This window comes from Lates calcarifer, linkage group LG2 (genome assembly GCF_001640805.2).
Source record: "Lates calcarifer isolate ASB-BC8 linkage group LG2, TLL_Latcal_v3, whole genome shotgun sequence".
Classification (NCBI taxonomy): Eukaryota; Metazoa; Chordata; class Actinopteri; family Centropomidae; genus Lates; species Lates calcarifer.
In genome coordinates, this window is record NC_066834.1 from 17,139,841 (window position 1) to 17,164,667 (window position 24,827).

The window sequence follows — 24,827 nt, forward strand, 5'->3', positions numbered from 1 at the left end:
GTAGTTTGAAAATGGAGTGGTGAGTGGTTTACGAGCAGCACTTGAAGGCAACATCAGGCAACATGCTAAACCGTGTTGGTCACCTGACCCAGACTCCGAGTCACGTGACTGATATTCCATCCTCGCCATTTTGCAATGTGGGAGAGAGAGAGGCCACTTTTTATGGCCAACGAATAAAACAAAGTAGTTTTATGTGCTGAGGACAAAGAGCGTCGAGCCTTTCTGTGTCAGTGAGTATGTTTTAATTAAAACACAGTCACACGCTTCTCCGTCACTCATTAACCGAAAAGATAATTAAAATGCCCTTGTACATTCAAGTAAGTAACTGCTAGCACAGTGTGAGACTCGTGTGTCTCTGTGTGTGTGTGTGTCTTTGAATAGCACACAGCAAGCTGTGAAGCTAACTGTGAAGCTAACAGTGTATATACTGCTGTCTTTTCCCTCAAATTTCGGTTTTTCCTCATATGAAAGTCTCTGTGGTGTCGTAGCAGCTCCTACATGGCAGCTAGCGTTGGCCAGTAAATTTGGCAGTGGTCAGTCGGTGTTTGAGTGTGAGTTGGGCTGGGCTGTGTCCAGCTTCATCCTACAGAGGAATGAAAGTGGATGAAATATTTTTAGATCCTGACATAACAGGTGCTCATCTGAGACTGGTTAAAGCACATGATGGTGTCTACAGAGAGCCTCCAGTGACCACTCAGTCAAACGTGCTTTAGAAGGCCCAGCTTTTATCTTTTCAAGTGACAAACTTTAAATTATTCGACCATGCGTTGTTAACGTCGTTGTTTCTAATAGAAGATATGCGTTATTGTTGAGTGAATCGTTATTGTGTCCAATATTAGGCCAGTTTCTGGATAACAGCCAGTATGTAGTAACGCCTCTCCTCATGTGTATCCTACTGTTTTGATATAGTCACAGAGAAGCAGAAGTAGGAGAAAGAGGAAGGTGAAATTGTGGTTGGAAAGTGAGAAAGAGGAAAGTGTGGGATTTGCAGAGATGAAAGGAATTCAACAGCATGAGTTGTGACCATTTCCCTCAAACTCAGTTTGTAAACAGATGCACATGGTGCACGTGTTGTCTGTTGACTAGCAGTGAAAGAGCTTCTCATGAATGAGTTTAGCTATCACACTTATCATGGTAGTCAGTTTCTCTACTTCCCCTTTCTTCTGAACAGCCAGTCGCCCTCAGCAGACCCTGGGTAAATATAGTAGTGTCAACATGGTTAAAAATCCATCTCTCAACAGATGAAAAAAAAAAATGCCTGATGGTGTTTTAGATTGACAGGATTATTACAGTCTTATTTTAAAATACATCAATGTTTAGATTTAATTGGTGAACAGATACATGTGTTAAATGTGGTGGCTTGATAAGTGAGTGTGAGATGAGTTCTGTGTTAAAGGTTTTGCTAATGGAAATTTGTGAAAACTGAACCAAAGCAACTGTAAAATTCATAAAGTCAACACAAATTGTTGAATCACAAAGTACTGTATTAACTTACAATACCTATTAAGATCTAATATTATTATTCATGAATGTATTATTCAGTTAATTATTAAGTGGACAAAAAATAATTAACAACTGCTTTGATAATCAGTCATATAAGTAATTTATTAAGAAGAAATGCCAAACATCCACTAAGCCCCCATTTCTTAAATGTCAATACTGGCTTCATTTGTCTATTTTTATAGAGTTTTGTCATTTTGAAAAATGTCATTAAGTTTTGTCATTTCTTACCTCTATTTCAAGGACAGCTGTGGATAAGTGTAGACAGATCTATATTGATAAGTGTAGTGATAGTGATAGGTGTTGTGCTGCGGAGAAAATAAGTCATTAGTATGATGTAGCCATCAGTAGGGTTGGGCGTTATGGAAAAAAAATATCACAATATATTTTTAATATCAGTCAATATCGATATATATAACGATATAAATCTAATCACTATTTCTGTGAAGGTTAAATGAGGTTTTTTTGTTGTAAGGCATGGTGCTGGAGAAAGTGGACACTGTGGTCAATTATTGTTGGGATAGGTGTTTGTTTTGGTGGAGCTGTCTTGTATTGTGTGTTCTCAAAATGAGGGCACTGCTAGAAATTGTAAGAAAGATTAGTGGTATTGTCTTTGTGGGAACATGCTTTCGATACAATTTGTAGTGCAGCTACTCTGCTTCTTGTTGGACTTTAAGTAGCCAAATACCAAATTCCTCTGACCCTGCTTTTCAACAGTCTCCTTGTCTTTTGAGCCCTGGGCTGTGTCTGTTGGGGTTTCCTCTTTGGTTATGCTGTTGCTCGAGTTTGTTAACATTTTCTGTCATCATTTTCTCTTTTATCTCACTCCCACTCCTGATGTACTGGTTCTCTAGCCATCAGCTCACTAATGGGTAGGTAGGCTGCCAGTGTTAATGCCACTCAGCTAGAACATGGAGGACTGGCTGTCCTGTGCAAAAATAAATTAAAATTGTTTGTATATTTAAGCATCTCACAGGAACCCTGACATGGATACATTTTTTGGGCAACATTTAGATAATATTTAAAAATACCTGTATCCATTTACAGGGATCACATCTGTTGAAATCTAGCATAGCATACAGCTCAAACCAGATCACACTAATTTCTTTGTTGTCTGCTGTCTGCCAGGTCATGGAGGAGATCAGCAATGTAGCTGTACTCATCACACACTCCTCCGCTGCCTCCTCTTCCTCTTCTCCTCCGTCAGCACTGGAATCCCTCTCTCAAAGCCAAACCCAGCAGGCTGCGAAGGACCCCTCCCAGAGTTTCCAGCAGAAACAAGCTCCCGATTCTCTCATCCAGGTCATTGAGAAGCTCAGCAAAATTGTGGAGAAGCGGCCGCAGCGCCGCTGCACCTTGGCAGGACAGAAAAGAGCATTCCAACAGGCCTCCTCTGCACAGGGGGGAGGAGGAAGAGGAGGAGGAGGTGAGGAGGGGGTGGGGGGACGCCGAGGTGCCTCTCCCAGTAAGAAGATCAAAAGGATCTGTAAGGAGCAGGAGTGCAACGAGGAGGTGAGATTAGAAGGCAGCACAATTGATGGTGCTCTTTCTCCACATGAGTCAGGTGACAGTAACAACAACATCAACTCCACGGTAACAGAGGTAGCTGGCAACCCAAACAGCAGCAACCACAAGCGGACAGTAACGTGCTATCAGTGCAGCCTGTGCCCCTATCTCTCCCAAACACTGCCCCTGCTGAAAGAGCACCTGAAGCAACACAATGAGCAGCACAGTGACCTCATCCTCATGTGCTCTGAGTGTCGCTTTACCTCCAGAGACCAGGGTCAGCTGGAGGCACATGTCAGGCTGCACTTTGACAATGGAGGCAACCTGAAGAAGAATTCTGCTCAGTTGGATACCTACAGCGAGGAGAAGGAAGATGATTTAAGAAAGCAGGATGGGGACTGGACTGGGAGCGGTGGCAGCATAGGAGCCGAGGTCATCAAAAGCTCAGTGGACAGTTCCAAGGAGCTGTCACAGAAGAAGAAGTGGTATAGCTATGAGGAGTATGGATTGTACCGATGCCTGATCTGCAGTTACGTGTGCAGCCAGCAGCGAATGCTAAAGACCCATGCCTGGAAGCACGCCGGCCTGGTCGACTGCTCTTACCCTATCTTTGAGGACGAAGACGGGGCTCCTGCAGTGAGAGAGCCCCAGACTGCAGCTAACACTGCCGCAACCAGAGAAAAAATAGTAGTGCTTTCCCCTGTTCTTCAAGATAAAAGCCTGCAAAAGCTCCCCACTGCCTTCAAGCTCCAGCTCTGTGTGCCATTGGCTGTTGACAACAAACAGGATGTGTTGAATAATCCAGTTTCTAATCTCAGCGATAGTTCAAAAACAGCAGGGCAAGAGGAGGAAAGCGTGTACCCTATCAAAGACCTGAGCTCAGAGGAGCCCATGGTGGAGGTGCAGGTAACCACGGAGGCAGAGACTGAAGTCGAGATAGATAGTCACCACGACGGTGCCTCTGCCACGGACAGCTTACTGTCATCAGCCCAGAAGATTATCAACAGCAGTCCCAACAGTGCCGGCCATATCAACGTGATTGTAGAACGCCTACCGTCAGCTGAGGATTCAGTCATGGCGACTAACCCACTTCTTCTTAGCCCAGACGTGGTCAGGGGAAAGAGCTTACTGGATGCAGAAGAGGAAGAGCGGGACCAGGTGGGAACTGCGAAGGATGAGGTGGTCCTAGGCTGCAGTGCAGGTACGACCGACAGCCAGCCATTAGGAGCTGATATTAAATCCTCTGCCGCTATAAGTAGCAGCTCTCCAAGGGATGAAAACATTCCCCCAGCTGGTCGCAAGAGGACACATTCTGAGTCTCTCCGCCTGCACTCGCTGGCCGCTGAGGCCCTGGTAGCTATGCCGATGAGGACCCCCGAACTCCCCACCTCCAGCACCAAGGTGAGCCTGAAGACCATAACAGCCCAGGCACAGTGCCCGAACGTGGGCCAGAAACTGGTAGAAGTGACTACAGCTGGACAGAAGGCATCTGACATCGGGACGACAGCAGCTCTGTTGGACTTGGAGCTTCAGGGCGAAGGCAGAGAGGAAGAGTTGGGGTCCCTGGGCCTCGGGGAAGGAGACGAGGAGGGCCCTGCTGCTAAAGCTGGCATTAGCCTGTCACTACTCACCGTCATTGAGAGACTCCGAGAGCGCTCGGACCAGAACGCCTCTGATGAGGATATCTTAAAAGAGCTTCAAGACAACGCACAGTTCCAAAATGGCACCGTGGCCAGTGTGGTCACAGGGAACGGAGCTGGCAGCTACATGTGCACCATCCCAGGAATGGATGGGTTGGTGGCCTCTCCTGATGGTGGTCTAGTGGACTATATCCCCGGCAGTGAAAGGCCGTACAGATGCCGCCTGTGTCGCTACAGCAGCGGTAACAAGGGCTACATTAAACAACACCTACGGGTGCACAGGCAAAGGCAGCCGTATCAGTGTCCCATCTGTGAGCATATCGCCTCAGACAGTAAGGACTTGGAGAGTCATATGATCCACCACTGCAAGACCAGGATGTACCAGTGTAAGCAGTGCCCAGACGCCTTCCACTATAAGGTGAGGAGATGTCAGTATTTACATGTTGCATTTTATCTTGTTATATGTAGCAATAAGTTTATAGAAGTACTGTATTTCAGGATATTCAGAATTTTTGAATTCATTGGAGTAGCTGGTGTTATAGTCTGAACTAGCCTCACAAGTTTTCATCATGGTAGAACGTGCTGAGACACAGGGACTGCACAGACTGCACAGGGACAATCTTTATGTATTTTCCAGTAAATATAGTACTGGCAGTGCATCTCAGGCTCAGCTGTAAGAGTTTCCCTCTCAGCAAACAACCAGACCCAAGTTCTCATTTTCATTTATGTCCATCTCCTCTTTATTTTTCTAAAAACATATTTTGCCAAAACCATGGTTGGAATGCTCACATGAATATTAAGATTTATTACTAAAGTGAGGGAATATGGTGATATACACCATGACACAGTATAAACCTCCCAACAACACTGTGGTTTCTTTCCTTTTAATGTCTTTGGTTTTATTAGAATCATTGTGAGCTATGTTGCAAACCAGTGAGCTGGAATATTTTAATGGAAACATTAGATTTATTTTTCTTCAATGTAATAAAGAAACTTGATTACTTAGATACTTAATTGCGTGAATTAGGCAAAAAATACATTTATGTGTTTATTTTCTCCATTGTAGCCAGTCTCAAAAGCAGTTTTATAGAAAATTGAGTAATGTGTTAAGAATACACATTGATATCTCAGTACAAAATGACAAACAATCCAGACCGTGAGTATTCGGACAGTTCTGTGCTTTAGCACAGCCAGTGTGAATTGAAATTATGGATACCATATCAAAATGTCATCTCAGCTTTAATTTGAGCAGGTTTACATCAGTACAGAATAATTATGTGGGAAATATAGCTCATCACCAGACACTGTGTATCTTCCCTGGTGATGCTCTCCCAGGCCTCCACTGCAGGTGATTGACTAGTCAAGATATTCCACCTCTTCACCTTGAAAAGCTCTTTGGTTGCTTTGATAGTGTGTTTAGGATCGTTGTCCTGCTGAATGATGTAATGTTATCCGGTGAGTTTTGATGCATTTGGCTGAATCTGAGCACACACACAGACGAGGTCATATGTTTTGTTTAACTAGTCCACAGAGCTTTGTTTTTGCAAACTGCACCCCACCCTTTCTGTTTGTCGAGGCTTACCAGGGGTTTGCATCCTGTGGTTAATCCTCTGAGGTTACAGTCATGAAGTCTTGCTCATTGTGAAGGAAACATGTACACATCCTGGAGCGCATTCTTGACTTGCTGTGCAGCCATAAAAATGCAAAGGATTTTCCTGTGCACACCTGCTTTCTTTTAGAAGGCACCAACTACCTTGTCTCTTAAAACAAACAAACAAACATTCAAATTAAAACGAAGACTAATATCTATAATGTTATTTCAAATGTTCTGAAGCACAGAACGTGAAGAAAAAAATGTGTAACTGTCCAAACACTTGAAGTCTGGACTGTATTAGAGCTGTAGCGATTAGTTACTCAGTTAATTAGTTGGACAGAAAATTAATTGGCATTTATTTTGATAATCTATTATTTGCTTATGTTCAATGTAAAATGCCAAACGTTCTCTGGTTCCAGCCTTTCAGATGTGAGGATTTGATGCTTTTCTTTTTATATTTATATATGAATATTTCAGAGTTGGGGGAATTTGGTGGAATAAAAGAGTTAGTTTGAATATGTTGAATATGTTTTAGTCTTTGAATTTAGTTTTTGTGGTATATTGTAATATTCAGACAGTGGCTTGTAAAGAGATATGGAAATCTGTAAGCTACACTTTTTGTAACCCCACCTTTAAGGTTTTGTTTCTCAGCAATTCCAACAATTAAAGAAACCAACTTATACAGGCCTTAAATTAGCTGTATGAATTACGTCTGTGAAGTGATAGACCTTGTCAGTAAGAGATGAAAGTCAGAAGAGTCTGCTGCAGCTCAGCAGTGAAAGTTTGCCTTGGTTTGATGATTCAGGCAGAGGAGAAAAGTATTGATTCCACTGCTATCATGGGATTCCAGTGCTGATCTGCAGCAGAGATTATTAAGTTCATCATATTATTCAGTAGATTTGGGAGTTAGGCTAAGAGAGTTGGTAATTGTGAAGGGCCCACTGCTATGATATCTGCACCAGAGGTGGAATTAGTGAGTTAGAGGGCCTATTAACCCTGCAGGATGCATCACTTAAGATCACTGCAAGCTATTTTGAATTTATATTTTATCATTTCTCTCTGGAGAAATCTTATTGTGTGTGTCTGTGTATGTTCTTAACTTAGAGCCAGTTAAGAAATCATGAAAGGGAGCACCACAGCCTCAGCAGTGACATGGCAGGCCTCACTCCTGTCAGTGAAACCGTGGCCACAGTGGAGGATGCAGAGCGGGTAACAGATGAAGGTGAGACCTGTTTTTTTTTTTTTTTCTTCCCCTCATTAGGAGACAGTTCCTCTGTTGCCATATGTTGTCATGTGATCATGTGCCATATGTTGTCCTGTATTATAGAATGTGGTTTGCAGAAGATGTACAAGTGTGACGTGTGCGACTACACTAGCTCTACATATGTTGGGGTGAGGAACCACCGGCGGATTCATAACTCCGACAAGCCTTATCGGTGAGTTTTTACAGAAATGCACCACTGTCACCTCAGTACAGGTACTTGTACCATTCACTAACCAATCGAAGTTACTAAGTGTCCATCTTGCAAAGTTACTTACAGTAACTAGGAGCTTAGAATTTTTAAAAATAGATTTAAGTTACTAAAACTTGAATTAGAATCACATTTCTTTCATATCTGTATGTAGGAATACATGTGATGTTCGGTGCATAGCAGTTGATGGTCCTGAAAATATCAAATAACCACTAAGCATCATTTTCATCATTTTTGTGATTTTTTTCCTGCAAGTCCAATGTCAGAGCAGAGTGTGTGTTTCAAAACTTTTTACCAGCTGGTTAACAACTCACTGAATGTTTGCTATATTTCTGTTTGCAAATAGGAAGTAAACAAAATGAAGGACAAAATGAGGGAATCACTGCATTCAGAACTTAAAGAATCTGTGTATTTTTTACTTTGAACTGGTCCCAAAATGGAGCCAGTGATTAGAAATCAACTCTAAATTTGAGTTGTCTGGGCACAGTTGTTTATAATCAGACTGAAATGTATGTGTGTGTATGTCAGTGATAAAAATGATCTTCATAATCTTCTTCATAAAAATAATGTACAGAGGCATTCAAGACATTTTACCAATGCCATTAATTCCTATTCTTATATGTTACAGTGTCCTTAAATGTGGGTTCTATGTACTGTAGATATAATTATATTAATACATACATTAATTACATTATTACACTTTGTGTGGTGTTGCAACATTTTTATTCAAGAATTTTGTTGACAGTCAAATCTGTCATTAGTAGACACAACAAACTGTAGCTTTATCCTTTGACAATGAATTCAAAGTTTTGGATTTAGTTTTCTGAAACAAACAAAAATGAGTTTAAAATCTGCTCTACTTGCTCCTTTATTTCTTGCAACCACACTGTGTGTTTGATGAAGTTAATGGAAGTTGCAGAAATTATATAATGACATTTAGCAGTGATGGCAACACATTAATGAAGTAGAGCCCAATCTGTGTTTTTGGAGATGAATTGCATTTCTCTGTTGAAAAATTGGATATCAACTTTTTGTTAATTATTTTGCCTTAATAACCTTAATAGGGCTTCAGAATAGGATATTAAATGTATTTTTTACTGCATATTAGAAGTAAAATTTAAATCAAATGTGTGGTATTTAAAAAAAAAAAAGGTTGTTAGCACCAGCCTTAAGTTGAGAGAATTTTTCACTTCAGTACCATCCCTGTGTTTCTGATACGTACCATGTAGTGCAGTTAGTGGTCAGTGAATATTACATTTTTCGTTTTCCCTTCCTGTTTCAGGCAGAGTGAGCAAACTGCCAGATAATGAGCTCTTTATATGCTACCTCCCATGCAGCTACTTTACTAAAAGGTGTTGATTTGAGAAAGATCCATTAGATGGCAGTACATGCTCAGTAATCCTCAGACCAGCACTGTGATCTCACTGTGTAGGCACAGTCACACTTTCTCACACCGTGCCCTCGCTGTGTCTCTCTTCCACACTCTGTATTGGCACTTGGCCTTTGTGTTAACACGTAACCGACGTGAAGTGTGAACACATATGGGTGTTTGAGTCGGCTTTCTTAACAGTACGCTATCGCCTGTGCTCTAAGGTCAAATACATTTACAAAAATATAAACACACATTAAGGGGCTTATTTTTGCTCAGGAAAAGGTCAGGTGGGATTAAATTGCTATTTCAAGTGATATTGATCAAGCATCCTGTCAGACAGTGATATGACAGCAAAAGGAGAGTTAGGACATATTTTATGATCCAGATATAGATAATCCAGTCAGAGAAAATGGCCTTGGATGCCTGAACAAAGCAAGTCTCATGGCCCAAAGACACTCGGTGACATTTACTGAAGATGAACCTGTTGTGCCATCATCCTTGTGCTTTCACGAGGACAGATGGCGTTATACTTACCAGGCACTTTATTAGGAACACCTGTGCACCTGGTTATTCATGCATTTATCCAATCAGCCAATCGTGTGGCAGCAGTGCAATGTCTAAAATCATTCAATTCAATTCAGTTCAATTTTATTTATATAGCACTGAATCACAACAAAAGTCATCTCAAGGCACGTTTCATATAGAGCGGGTCTAGACCATACTCTTTAAAATATGGTATTTACAGAGAGAGACCCAACAGATCCCACCGTGAGCAAGCACTAGACGACAGTAGCAAAGAAAAACTTCCTTTTAAGAGGCAGAAACCTCGAGCAGAACCGGACTCAGGGTGGGCGGCCATCTGCCTCGACCGGTGCAGATACAGACCAGGAGCTTCAGTTAATGTCCATCAAACTTCTTCAGTGACTTCCTCAGTCACCAGATCTAAACATCTTGTGCGATCTGTGCCACAAAGAATTGAGACTGTTGTGAGAGCAAAGGCCGTACCCGGTGTTAATTTGGCGTTCTTAATAAAGTGTATGGTGAGTGTATACTTAAAATGAGATGTTGACATGTAAAGATCTTCTTTTTGCCTTCGCACATGAAGTCTGTAGTTATATCAGACTTCATTTCAGAGTCTACTTACATACTGTAATGTAGGCCCATACAGTCGGGTTTGTAAGTATTTGGACAGTAACACAGTTTTTGTAATTCTACCTCTGTACACCACCACAGTGGATTTGAAATGAAGGCATCAGGATGTGATTGAAGTGTAGACTTTCAATTTAAATTCATGGGCTTTAGGAATGTTCACAGACCTGGACTGTGTATTTACAACCAAGTAATGTAAAAGAAACATTTAGATCTGAATGGTGTGTCAAGTACAGACCTACAGTGTATCAGGATCATGGTACATTTTCTATTGTCTTGACTCTATACTCCAGCACATTGGATCTGAAATGAAACAAAAACTTTGAAGTTAAATTGCTGACTTCAGTCCAGGAGGGTAATGACAGGGCTGCACTTCTACTCTCTACTACAACTAGTCTGGATGTAAACACTCTTGAATTAAAGCTGAAAGTCAGCACTTTACCCTCGTAGTCGCTGTTTCGTTTGTGATCTACTGTCTGAGTACAGAACAAACATGACAAAAAATATGTCACTGTCCAAACACTTACAGACTGTATTGTATTCACAAGTAATAAAAAACTGTGCCACATGCATAACCGCTCTAGTCTATGATGTATGACAGTGTTTCACCAAAATGTGCTGCACTAATCCTTTTTTCAAGGGATACGCACTGCTCGTCTGCACTGTGTCTTCAGACGTGATTACATCATTTTGAACGCATTAGCAGATGTCTGCCAGGGCATTCATTCCTTACCACCATTGTTATGGAATAAACAAAACTTTTCCATTTGAAGTGCTCACTGTTCAGCCCTGTGCTATGTGACTGCACTGTACTGTGGTTATGCCAGAAACCATACCATGTACCTTTCACATAACCTTTTCCCACAAAGGTTAATGATGTTATTTACAGTGGAAGAAATTAATTTACATATAGAACTAAAGACCATCATTCTCCTTGATAAGATTTCTGTCACTGTTACAAGTTCATTGTATAAGATACTGATTTATTTTTTCAAGTTGAATATCATTATATCTATTGATGTATACCATGTGGTAATGTTAGTGGTCAGTGAATCCTGCATTTACATGTTTCTGTTCCTGTTTCAGAGAGTGTGAGCTAAGTGTGCCAGTGTACTTACCTTTTTTTAAAAAATGTATTTATGTGCTTGTTGTCGTCTCAGTTTTAACATCACCAACATCTACTTTCAGCACTTACCTGTAGGTAGAGATTTCTGAACAGCTGATATCTGGAAAGTTCTCCTCCCTCAGCAGATCACTACAGAGTTTTACTAATGGCACGGTGTAAAGTTTGACATTTGCTAAGTTAGCTGAACAGATGGGTCACAATGAAAATGAAGCTTAGCCAGTTATCTTACCTTATTGTAAAGACTGGAAATGGGGAACCTCGCAAACACTTTTCCAAGCTGCTTCTCTACCACAGTCTACTTCTCCACTGCACAGGAGTATGCACAGCCAAATAAACCACTTCCATGGCATGCTATTGTTCCTCCAAGTCTTTAAAGTTGGGAGCAGTAAATGTCTTTTACTTTTTGAGTTTTCTTCAGGTGCAGCCACAGGCACATAAAAGTGTATGTTATGACACAGTCACAGTTTGTACTCTCCTTGTATTCCAAATAATTAACAGGGCAGTGTTGTTGGAATACCACGATTTGGATTTGTATCAATCGTCATATTGCAGAATTGTTGTAGAAGCAATATGTAAGACGATATTTGGAAGGTGACATGATCAGCATGCATAAAAATCTAATTATAAACAGGCCATGATAATAGAATATAACTTTTATATTTGCAAAAGTAAAGGTTGATCATACGTATTTTAAATAAGATCAACAGTTACGCTCTACTGAAACAGTGCTATAAGACAAAGTTTCATTTTCTTACTCATTTTTTTCTTCTTGCCTTTAGTTGGTCAGATCTGTCTTTTTAATATCCCAGCCCCAGTAACCCTCATTATAAAGAGCAATTCCTTGTTATATGTGTTATTTTATTTATAGGTGTGCAAATGGCTGTGAGTTGAGCATAGCCTCTCTTTGCAGACCTTGTATTTGCCTCTCAGCAAGTAAAAAGCCAGTTTCATCTAACAACCACAACTTCCAAAGTGCAACAAAGTGGAAAACATTGTGATTTATTCTTTTTCTTAAAGTAGCAATTTCCTCTCTGTTTAGTTGTAAATCCCTTATCTCCCTCCAGGCAAGTGTAAAAGCAACACAATGACCTCAAAAGGCAGCTTGTTAAACTAGCTCTTCTATCTCCACGTTCTCTCTGTCATCTCTCCTTTTTTTTTTTTTTTCTTTTTTCTGCCAGGTGCTGTAGTTGTGATTTCGCCACCACCAACATGAACAGTTTAAAGAGCCACATGAGGAGGCACCCTCAGGAGCACCAAGCTGTGCAGCTACTGGAGCAGTACAGGTGAGAAACATGAAAGACTCATTCACTACAGAGAGATGATAAGAATGACCACTGGACCTCTGAGGTGAGGATGAAGAGCTGCTGGGTTTATCTGAGTCCACGTGCGTCGGAATTTATGTGTGACCATAATTGCGCACTCTTACGATGCCAGCAGGCTGGAGGCTCGAGAAATGGGCTTCTGATTGCAAAGTTAGTGGTTGGTGGGTGGAGAAAATGAATAGGAGTGAACACTCAGTCCTTCTTAAAATGTTAAATACCCTCAGCCATGAGCATGGCACTGATTGCTGATTTCCACTTCACTTAACACTTCTTATACAGCCATCCGTACCTGCAATGCTGTGGCACAGACAATGCCAGTCTTTGTCCGTTAACGGGGCGCTCAAGTTATTTAGTGAAGCCAGGGGACTTGAGTCAGACAGGTTTTTAAAAGAACAGTCAAAACTGAAGCAGCAGAGGATAATCTACCCAGACCAAGAAAGAAGTAATACAGTGTTAACTTTTGGTTCAAGTCTGGTCTGTGTTGACACTGGCTTTTTACGAACTGAGTGCTCATGTGGAGAGAATCCTCACTGACAGCCAGTCAGTCTGGCTCTGATCATGAGCATTATTCTCCCAGACTTCAGTTGGCCTCTTATGTCATGAATAATGCTGATGAGATACAAACCGGATGAAGAAGAGGAATTTTTGACTGTAATATTAAGGGATGGGAATATAGGTGCGCTATGTTTATCTCATTTGTATAAGGGCATGACACAGTTTTATCACATAGCTGTTGTTACACCTTTACATTTTTCTGATGCATCAGGCAAAATCCCTGCACTCACATGTTGTCATGTTACTTTATAACCAGACAGTCATATAAAATTACATGCTATCAGGGCTCCAGAAGAACTTTTTCCAGTAGTAGCACTGGTGCTCCTTACTGAAAAGAAATTTCAGTAAACACAACACATTCCTTTTTTTCCATCTTAACTTAACTACCGATAAATGCTTTGGTAATAGATAGACAATCTACAGAAATAAGGATGTGTTGTTTTATTTTAAAGGAAAACATTTCATTAAAATCTCCATGAATGGTTTGAGTTACTCTTCAATATGGGAGAAAATTAAGTAATCCTTCATACTTTTGTGAGTGATCACGATGTGTGCCATAAAATTAATAAATATCTCTGGTTAAAGAAGACTAACAGAGAAGAGACTTGAACTGTGATTTGCTCATCCTCCTCATGTCAGGGCCACTAACCAGCCTCAGAGATGATTTTATCTTTATCTATTTGTTCCCTTCGGTCCAGCTCATACTGTTTTTAGTTCTTTTTCATTACTAAAGATCCTGGTTTTTATTCTTTATCATTTGTAAAACAGAATAAATTCAGAGCAGAATTAGAACAGATTTATATTTTAAATACAACTAAATACAATTTCTAGAGCAGCAACAGTAATGTTCACAGCATCAAAGGCACTATAAACTCAATAATATCTTGCTGGAAAGAAATCTGAAATGTCAGTAAAATAAAATAAAAATATTCCTGACAGCAACATTCTGAGTGAAATGTTTTAAAGACTGAACAACACAGACATATGTCAATATCAATCCTTCCTCCTGTCTTCTGTCCTGAGGGCTGCTTTGTCGTAGCCTGTAGCCAAATTTACGGCAATTTGACAAATTTTCAAGTCACGGGGGCACGGGGCACAGAGAGGACAGTGAAACGGTGCGACCATAAATGCCAAAATAGAAAATCAATATGTGGCGGTCAGTTTTGATATTGAGTTGTGCCGCCACAAATAAAGCAATACATAGCACTGGACCCAACCCGAGAGCTGGGGACATATTTGCAAGTCGCACAGGTGCTCCTAACCTACATTTAATCACACGTCTCCAAAATGTGACTAAATGGTGGCACTCTGGAGCCCCGTGCGTATGCAGACCACGTCCTTGGCAGTTCATGATCAGCAGGTGGAATTAATAGTAGTTTAGCTCTTGAATTTATGCTAAAATCACATGCCATCTATCACACAGTCCTTGTGGTTGGTGTTCTTTGCTTTCATGCTGCACTGGAATTTGTTTTGACCACCTGAAAGGTGGCTCTGGGTCTAGTTGCTTGGTCTGCACCAGAGTTCAGCTGACAGCTTTCACACCGGGCCAAAGGACTAAAGAGGTTAACACACCAGAGTCTGGTGTGAGTCACATCAAATGTGTCAGGTGTCAAGAATGAACTTTGTCTGAGCAGCTGGTCCATCCAGACCAAATAAGTCTGATTGCCTCTTAAAGACAGTGACGAAAAGTAAACTTACTGTTTTTTGGACATAAAAACACCGTCATGTGGGCAAAGATCATTTGCCAGGAATTTGCTCATTGTGATCAAGGCAAGTCTCAGCTCATCTCCTGTAGTCTGTAGTCAGTGGTGTAGATTTTCGGTGCGTACTTGGAAAATATTGTAGCAACATTACACACCAGCCTGCTACAGTATATTAAATATGCATACCAACGCTGACTGACTGAGGACCTGAGGATCTTTCACCAACTCTACAGCAACATGGGTTGTTTTATAATTAACCTGTTCTTACAAGCTCGTGCCCAATCCAGCTGTCATGGGAAACTTGTGTTTGACTTCTTTATCCGAGATGATATTTGCTACTTCAAGTATTAGTGCAGTTGATAATGAAATTATCCATAATTCTTTTAATTTGGGAGCTGTAAGTAGGCTGTAAATCCCATTTCTGCCCTCCACTCTTTGTCTCTGTCTCTCAAGCTTAGTGTTCCCTGTGGAGTTTTGAGTCAGGATGATTCCTCTTGATAGAAAGTAGGAGAAGGATTAGTAAAACCTCGGTACGCATATTAAATCAACTTCGACTTGATCCGCTCTCACTCTGTTGCTCATCACCCCTCCTCTTCATCATTTTTTTCCCGCTCGCCTCTCTTCCAGGTGCTCTCTGTGTGGCTATGTGTGCAGTCATCCGCCGTCACTCAAGTCCCACATGTGGAAGCACGCCGGAGACCAGAACTACAACTACGAGCAAGTTAACAAAGCCATTAACGAGGCCATCTCCCAGAGCAGCCGGTAAACACATAAACTCAAGTACAGTTGTATCTGTACTTTTGAGTTTCTTTCAGGTTTCACTCTATTTAAAGTTGCATTGCGCATTTTTCCCCCACATGTTGTGATGATTGTTTGAGTAAAAGCCTGAACAGATAGTGCCACCATTTGTAGTCCCTGGTGTGCATAGTTGCTTAGTGCAGGTCTAAATAAAATATTTTGTCAGTTGAGCAGGTTTTTAAATATTGTATTTACTTCTGGTGTGCTTTCAGGCACTAAAAAACCTTAACCTTGCTAAAACCAGATGAAACTTGATAATCTATGAGACTTGATTTACTTTATTTTATTATTTAACAGTGACAAAGCACAGCACATTTATTGCATCAGATCTAGCTAAAGATTCATTTCTGTCTGTCAACCTGTGCATCTTTAGTTGCCTCTGTTGGGATTTCAAAGTAAAACACAAGTGATCAGTTGTGATGAATCAAGGCATTACACTTTGAAAACAGACACCATGATACATCAGTATTATGTAATTCCCAACTAGGGAGTATATCTATTTAACTGTCAGGTTTTATTATCTGACATTAATAATTCCCACATGTTGGTTGTTCACTTTGAGCATCTAGGTAGGTTTTTGTATTTATTGCATCAGTACTCTGAGGTTTATATGTACAAATGTCTGACTTTCTCTCTATTAACTCTGCCTTTATAGTGGCTCTTTTGGAGTATAGACAACTTCAGAACAAATCTGTACTCCACCCGAAGAACCCTTCAGTTGTTAACATTAGATTTTAATGCAGAACATTCTTAAGAAGTCGTCCAAATTTAACTGTTCATAAGAAACATAATATTAAACCATGAATGTGAACCATTTCAAATGTATGTCAGACTATCCCTTGTCATTGCTCACCATTGTTAGCAGTACCAGTTGATAACATCACTCTCCGTGGTATTTTGCTCATACAAACAGCATAGAAACATGTGCACACATAAAAACTGAACAGTACTATGTGTATGAGTGACTTAATCTGAAACTAATAAGACATAGCTGCTCTATACAGTAAAGTTAGCAGAGCGTTCATCTTGAATAGGGTTAATGGACAGCAAGTAACTTTACAATCCAAACAATGACCCGCCGCCTGTCGCAGTCACCAAAAACCGTACTCATCTATCAAGAAAAATATTACACGGTCCATTATAAATTTTCCTCAGTGGCTTCACACTGCCCCAAGAGTGAGATTTACAACTCAGTCATTTAACCTTGCTCCTCCTCTTGTTGTTTTCTTAATGATGATTCCCTCCTTTATTTCCCTCAGAGCTCCTCAGAAGTTGTCTGCAGTACTAGAGTCAGTGGCAGAGCGTCCTGTGGTGACCCAGTCCTCAAAAGACAAAGTAAAAGGCCCTGCAGAACAAATACCAGCACCCACATCGACACCAACAGCAGCTGACCTGGCTGTGGACAACTCTGCAGACCTCCCCACTTCCACCACAGACTCCTCACAGTGGTCCGGTGAATCCCCAAGCCCCCAGGGGAAGGACCCCGCACCGCTCCAATCTCAGACCCTAAGCCAGTCACGCACAGGCCAGGCCCCGGTCCCGGGCCCCAGCATGGAATACTGTGTGCTCTTGTTCTGTTGCTGTATCTGTGGCTTTGAGTCCACCAGTAAAGAGCGGCTGATGGAGCACATGAAGGAGCACGAGGGAGACATCATCAGCATCATCCTCAACAAGGAGCAGCAGCAGCAGCAGCAGCAGCAACAACCAGAAGTACAACCAAGTCTCCAAACAGCAGAGTGAGCCCTGCCCTTCCCTCCCTCTCTTTATATTAACACTGACCCTGTGCTCTTATAATGATCTGCTGCCCATAGAAGTATTTCATTGTGTTTCTTTACCTCAAGGTGGTCGTGGTGGATATCAAGGTGTAACCATTTCACGTCTACTGTATCGTAGTAGTCAACTGTCGTGTCTCAGACATTTCTGTCGTCGGGTCAGTTGTGGTGTCAAATGGTTACAACTGTGAGGCTGCAATAACTGCTGTCCAGTGCAGACATGTTGAACAAGTATCGAGAAAAATGATGAAGTGAATTTCTGAGTGGCATATCCTTTGAAAGGAATGTTAAAAAAAAAAAAAAACACAGGAACAATATTATAAACCATTAATATTTGTATCAAATAATTTGACATTAAGAGACACAAACTGTGTCTGTAGATAAGTGATTGTGATTTTTAGGGACAAACCTGAGCTCTAACCCAAGTTAGATTTTTCACTATACAGGGATAAGTTCATACCTCACAAAACCACACAATCCCTCACCAGAAATGGAAAAAAAAAAGGATCCACATATTTTCCAGTCTAATTCATTTAGTGACTATAAGGCAGCTCTTTTATTGCTACTGTAATATTTAATGTATTTAATTCGACACAGTTGAGGCTCTAGCCTTGTTAAGGAGGTACATGTGCAAACTCACCAATGCCTAAAGGCATGCATCACAGCTTGAATATGAGTTAATATTTATCAGGTTTTTATGCATGTTAGTTTCCGTTATGCCAATTCAAGGAGGCAAATGTTTATTGTTTTTTGCATTTTTTTTTTGTTTGTTTGTATGAGTGAGTGTAATTTTATTCGTTGGACTGCTTTATAAAGTAGTGTCTTCAGGGGAGAAAGTAATAGTTCTCAAAGGAGATGTGGAAGTTGATCAGGGCGAGGCAGAAATTGGTCTTTAATGACTGTGGTCTTCTGGCGACAGATATTTGGTTCTGGCTGGCAAAAGGAATGATTAAAAGGGAAGTTAGAATAGGTAGGGCTGTTATTTTAATTGTATGGTGCCTAGGTATTTGAAAGCAGGAATATGTTCAACCAGACACACCTGTTTTCACTTGTGATTGTGGTGCAAGGCACGCTTTAATAGTTGTCATTAAAGATATAGTCTGTTTTTTATAGCCCATGCAATTCATGTTGTGTATAATAACCTTTTTATAATAATTATTACTCTTTTTTTTGTCAGTGTTTTTAAAATACAAACTTTTTAGTGTCAAACGCAACTTGAAATGACTGCTGTCCCAGCTAAAATACATGCCTGAAATAAGAAGACATGGATGTGAAAATAAAGTTTGGAAGGCGACATGTTTTTGAGGTTTCTTGGCAGAGTCCTCCCATGTCCTCTCATGTGACTTCACTGGAAACAGGAGTGTAGTATAGTTACTGCAGCGCTGATATAAAAACACTTAATTTGGCACAGTGTAATGACGATAAAACGGAAATCTCAATCAACGAATGCTTCATGTTTGCTGTCATTGGTTGTCTCGCTGTGTGCCGGTGATTTTTCCTACAGAATGAATGGCAACAAAGGGCTTTTTTTTTTTTTGAAAGGAGGAAAATTGAACTAGACACCCAGAAGCATGTTAGGCTCAACCAAAATATGTCTCGCACTTTAACGTTAATTCATGTCAAAATAAATGTGCCATTCATTCAGGACACAAAGTTAAAAAAATTAAAAATTGCTAATGCTTTTGTTTTGATAACCACAGAGCCTTACAGTAGAACATTTCTGTTTCTGCGACAGTTTTGCCCCAAAAAAAAAAACAAAATCAAAATGACATAAAAAAATTTAATTAACAGAAAATTAAATAAGATTGAAGATAGGGTTTTTTCAAACCCAATGCTCAGGTCTCACCTCATCTAATGTATCATACAGTTCTGTCATGCAGAACACATTATGTCCTGTTAATTCATCAGTATGCCATCCCTTCCTTACATCCACACAGACAGAGGCTGAGGAAATTAAGATAAAATGGAATATCCATAATTCATGCCCACCCCCCTTGGCCTTACATAACAACTTGAAATTGTGTCTGCACGTGTGTGTGTGTGTGTGTGTGTGTGTAGCATAGTGGATAAAACAAAATTAAATCTCTATCTCAAAGACCTGTTACCTGGCCTGGAATTCTCATTATCAGAGCAGATAATTATTGTCTGGCTTTTAATTTACAATTCTACGTGGTGAATTAAGGAAGGCGGTGACATGTCTGAAATTTTTTTTAAACAATAAAATAAAAACAGGCCTTCGGTGTCCCTCCTGTCTGATTAACTTGGTATGCATTTAAATGAGCAATGAGAATTAAAGACTGAACGGACTGCAACCACACAGACAAACCCCACCCCTCTCCTTTCTGTTATATGGGATCTAGTTTCAAAAATAAGTAAATGATCACTGCTTTACAGGATAATAATAATCCCAGTTAACCTGGATTTTCTTTTCATACATCTGATAATGATTTCTATGGGTCAATAACACTGAACTCACCAGGTAATTTTCTGAGTAAAATTGGACAAATTGAACACACATCGTTCTCTCAAACAAATTCTAAAAACCACCACATTCTTAAGTATGTTATAGAATTAATATTACATTCATTCACTGTGCCTCTGCTGCCTCACCTGTGTGACACACTAGCATTACTGTTAGCCTTACCCTTATATAACCTTTCTCCTCTATAGTGTCAAATCTAAAATGCTGTACTCAAATATTTTGGTGTCCATGATTTGATTATCCATGCAGCATTGCTCACTTGTTTTCTCCATATCTGTGTTAGCACAGAAAACAGTAATAGTCGAGCCTACAAGCAGTTAGACAAACTTCTGGAAAACAAAGGTGACCCAGAAGTGTCTGTTGTAAAGCTTCATTAGAGTTTACAGCCCAACTTACCGTAGTTGTGAGCTGTTTTCCTTTGCAATGAGAGATTATCAACAATATTTTGTGTGCACTTTGGAAATCTCATACAAAGACCTGTTGTTTTGTTGTTGTTGTTGTTGTTGTATTTCTTAACAAAGAAAGATGAGATCATTTCTAAAAAGAGCTGGACACTGTAGGTTTAGCTCATGTTACTCAGACAGGCAGTAAATAGACTATTTTCAACTGTGCATTAATTCACATTTGGTGCACTAGTGAGTCGCCTATTTCAGACAGCAGGATGGTGTATGTGGGATTGACTCAAAGAAAACTAAAGTGCTCATGGTGATATAGAGGCATGGTATCCAGTTCTTTTTTTCTTTTCTTTCTTTCTTTTCTTTTTTTTTGCCAGTCAGTATATATAGAGAGAAAACATGGTGAGAGACAGGGCTATGCCATGCAACAAGAGTCCAGAGTTTAATCTTGGACGTTGTGGTCATGTTATATGCACCAATAGGCCACTGGAACACCCTCACTGTTTTTAATGGTTTTTGGGCAGTGATGGAGCTGTATGGGATGTATCAGGTTTTGTACAGAAATTGCTTTTTACTAGAATCAGTTATTTGTTGCTCTCGAGTTGTGGACTCAAATGCATAATATCACCTGACTTGTCCTCAAAATTTGATGGGTAGAGTTTTAGAATCAATAGAAATGACAAAAAATAACACCCAAGTTGTGCTAGACTCACAGAATTTTATGACTGTATGGTATATGTATTAATTGGGAATAATATAACAACTTCACACTGTACAAATGATGTGTTTTAGTTAATGTTTTAGAGCCAGAGCTGGAAAATGTTAATGAGTACGTACGTCATGTAAGTTGTAATTACAAAATAGATCACGACAATTCAAGTTTTAAAAAAATAACAACAACTGAGATGGTTTTTGGAATATTAGCTTAACTGCTAACAAGTGGAAAAAAAAAATCTGAATCAAATCAAACAGCTAACAGCTCTTTTCCCTGGTGGTAAATACATGTAGGTCAAGTGGGATTTTGCAGGCAGCGATGCTGTACGTCTCATTTGGTGTCACAGATTTCAAAAGTGTGTCAACACAGCCAGCAGGCACTGCAAGTGTGTGGTACCTCTTTCAGATTATCCCTGTTCACTACAGTTACAGTCAGCCAGTTATTTATACCACAGCTCCTGATCCATAAACCTGTGCCATATTAGGTTATTTGAAAGCAATAACCTCTGACTGTTATAGTTAAACTCTTGTTGTCATTTATCGTGCCTTTTGGTTCAAGGTACTCTTTGTGTTGTAGTTAGAATTTTTATCTCTCGGCCAAAACTCCAGTCAAATATCTAAATGTTCTAGCGATAGATTCATATTTTATTTATTCATTTATTATTTAGTCTTTAGTTGTGTCAGTGAGGTCACCTCAGTAGGTTTTCCATAGAGGCAAATCCACGTTTTCTTTTTATTTAGCAGGACAGAGAAACAGCAGCAAACTAATTATGGGAAACTACCCTTTCATATATTACTATTATATTAGTTATTTTAGCCAGTAATGAGCTCAAACACTTGATACTGTAAATGTACATATTGTAGATGAATACTACAAAACCTAAAAACTCACATTTTTTATAAGATAAATTTTATTTTTTAATGATCTTGTAAAAAACAAACAAACAAACAAAAAAAACATTGATATTGAATTTTGCCTCTGGTCTTATTTCCCAGTCTGTTTGATGGAACTGACAGTTTTAAGCTAAAAACAATGAGTCACATGCATTTAAACCAAAGGAGGTGGAAACATGTAACATTTCTGTCCTGATCAGTGTATTTTTGCTCATATTCAGTTTTGTATTGGATCTTCAACATGGACTTGTCTCAGACAGCAGTGTGAGGTTTGCTTTATGTTTATTTATTTTTAGAACATCATAGGCAGTATTATGTCACTACTTTGCCACTGTATTTTTGGTAATAAAGACTGAATAATAAATGACTTTGTCTTTGGTCATGTTTTTTTTTTTTGTTTGTTTGTTTTGTTTTTGCAAATTTAGTAAAAAGGACAAACAGAAATATCATCATATTTTTTTAATACTCAAATTTAGCTCAGGTTCCTCCCATTTCGACTCGTCATCTTTGAGATGTTTCTACACCTTGACTGAGTCCACCTGTGGTAAATTCAACTGATTGGACATGATTTGGAGAGACACACACCTGTGTCCATATAAGGTCTCGCAGCTGACGATGGACATCAGAGCAAAAACCAAGACGTGAGGTCTAAGGAACTGCCTGCAGAGCTCAGAGACAGGATTGTGTTGAGGCACAGATCTAAGCATCCTGTCTGGTTTCCTCCAGACGTGATGCTTAGAATTGGTTGTCCCTCTGGAAGTTTCTCCCATCTCCACACAGGATCTCTGGAGCTCAAGTGAGAGTGACCATCGGTTTCTTGGTCTCTCACCAAGGCCGTCTCTCCTTTGGAGGCCAGTTGAGGTGCAAGCACTGACTGCAGATAAACTATAAATTAAAGAATAACAATCAGTGCATGTGTCAGTGCTGAATGTGTAAGTGCTAAATGCAGCTGAAACAGCAGTTGAGTGAAAATGTGAAAGCAGTTTAAATGTCACAAAAAAAGTTGAGAGAGGTTAAAGTATGATGCACCTGCAATGGTTTTCTCTCCTCTGACATCAACTACAGGACCAAAACATCACACTGTGCTCTATGTTGTTCCCTAAAAACTCAATGAACACAAGGCAGTTCTGTATTCTGTCACATTTTAAAACCGAGACACATGAATTATTCCACTCCACAATCAGTCTAAACCCTTTCTTGCATCTTAAACATGAATGGAATACTAAACAAGCCTTCCAGGCACAGGCCAAGAGGTCAGGGGCCATTTACATGTCTGTGCCCAGTGGCCCATTGTTTTATAATCCGTGCTTGTCCTATTTTCTTCCATGCAAACCCAGAAGATCTTCACTTGTGTTAGTGGAGTACATACAGACAGAGGGGCAGAGATCCAGTGTTTTTTTTTTTTCCTTTACAAGCTATGGAAGGGTTACGTTCACTGGTAATGTATGGTACACTCACTTATCCTGCAGGAAACTGCTTCTAGCCTTCTTCTGGGCACCTCATCTTGAAGGTATGATATACGTAATGTGCTCCAAACTTGCACAACCTGCCCATGGAACAATGTTATGAAACTGTCTTGTAGAAGTATAGTACAAGATTGTAAAACACATTTTTCCTGTTGGAGTTTTGTCTCTTGACAAGTCCTTGCCACTATACTTGATAACATTTTTAAGTAATCCACAAAACACATTATTACACTGTTATGCAAGACTGTTTGCAAGGTTAACATTTAATTAAATCTTTTGGACACACATGGAAAAGGATTCAAATGCAGTTAAAGTAGGCCTTTTATAAACCTTCTTGAAAACTCATTTCAATTGAAGTATCCATCCAGTACTGTATTCAAGCAAAAACAAATCTTTATATTCATCCAGTTTTTTTCTTATGAAATACAATAACTCAAGGTCCAGCAGTGCAGTGATAAGCCAAGCTAGTCCTTCCCATGACTTCACACACGTGTAGCCATACACACCCACATGCACATTTTGAAAGCAAAGAAATATCTGTTCCTGTAATCCTTTTTGCTTTTATATGAAACCCTGAGTACACAGACAGGACAAAAACCACCCTCCTCTATTCATTTCTTTAAAGGATCAAGTTTGCTACTTAAACCTTTTAAAGGCCAACCATGAAAGTGGAGCTCAAGGCCAATATATATGTATACTGAAAGGCTGAGAAAGAAAACAAGGGTGAAGACAGGGAGTAGCTGAAGGTACTTCGGAATCAATTCGTTGGACTCGTACTGCTGGTCTGCTTTTCAACTTGTTTAATGGTTAATTCCCAGATTTCTTTGCTCTATGAACCTTGTTTTGTGTTACAGTGAGTGAAAAAGGAAGAGGATTTTCGATCCCATGCTGACTAAAGGGAGGCAGATTGGGCACACTGGGAGGGAGGAGGGTTAAATTTAATGGGCCATCTTCCTGCAGTCTCACTCCCCTGCTTCAGATGACAAGAATTAGAGAGATGACAGGAGGGAGGAGGGAAGAGGGCACATTTAGATTGGACGTATGTGTACCCACAAGGAAATGATTCAAGAGCTAACGGGCCAGAGTCAGAGAGTATGGCCATTAAACAATCTGTTTTCTTCTCCAATAATCCGTTCCCACAAGAGCCCAGCCAATTTATTTTCATAAATCTCTTTGATAATCTTCAGGTCTTGAACGTCAGCCCTTGTACATACTCTCTGTTCTTTCCATCTGAATGCACTGAGCGGTCTCCCAGTTGACCTGTCCACTGTCTCAAGCACACTCATCACGACAATAGTTGTGAATGTTTTTGATTGTGTTGATGTCCTCATGTAGGGGTTTTTGTTCTTGTGGATGTGTGGTTGTAA

General features: G+C 40.0%; 1 protein-coding gene across 2 annotated transcripts; it reads left to right on the forward strand.

The window, feature by feature from the left end:
- Positions 1–87: 87 nt before the first annotated feature.
- Positions 88–22,361, forward strand: znf507 (zinc finger protein 507). 2 transcript variants are annotated; one of them, XM_018697480.2, is made up of 7 exons: positions 88–230; positions 2,629–5,064; positions 7,345–7,462; positions 7,568–7,676; positions 12,538–12,642; positions 15,567–15,701; positions 16,997–22,361. In XM_018697480.2, the coding sequence occupies exons 2-7, from the start codon at positions 2,632–2,634 to the stop codon at positions 17,475–17,477; spliced, it is 3,381 nt and encodes a 1,126-aa protein (XP_018552996.1). In that variant the 5' UTR covers positions 88–230; positions 2,629–2,631; the 3' UTR covers positions 17,478–22,361. The 2 variants fall into 2 exon arrangements, with proteins under 2 accessions (XP_018552996.1, XP_018552997.1); XM_018697481.2 differs by having other exon boundaries at positions 91–226.
- Positions 22,362–24,827: the final 2,466 nt, after the last annotated feature.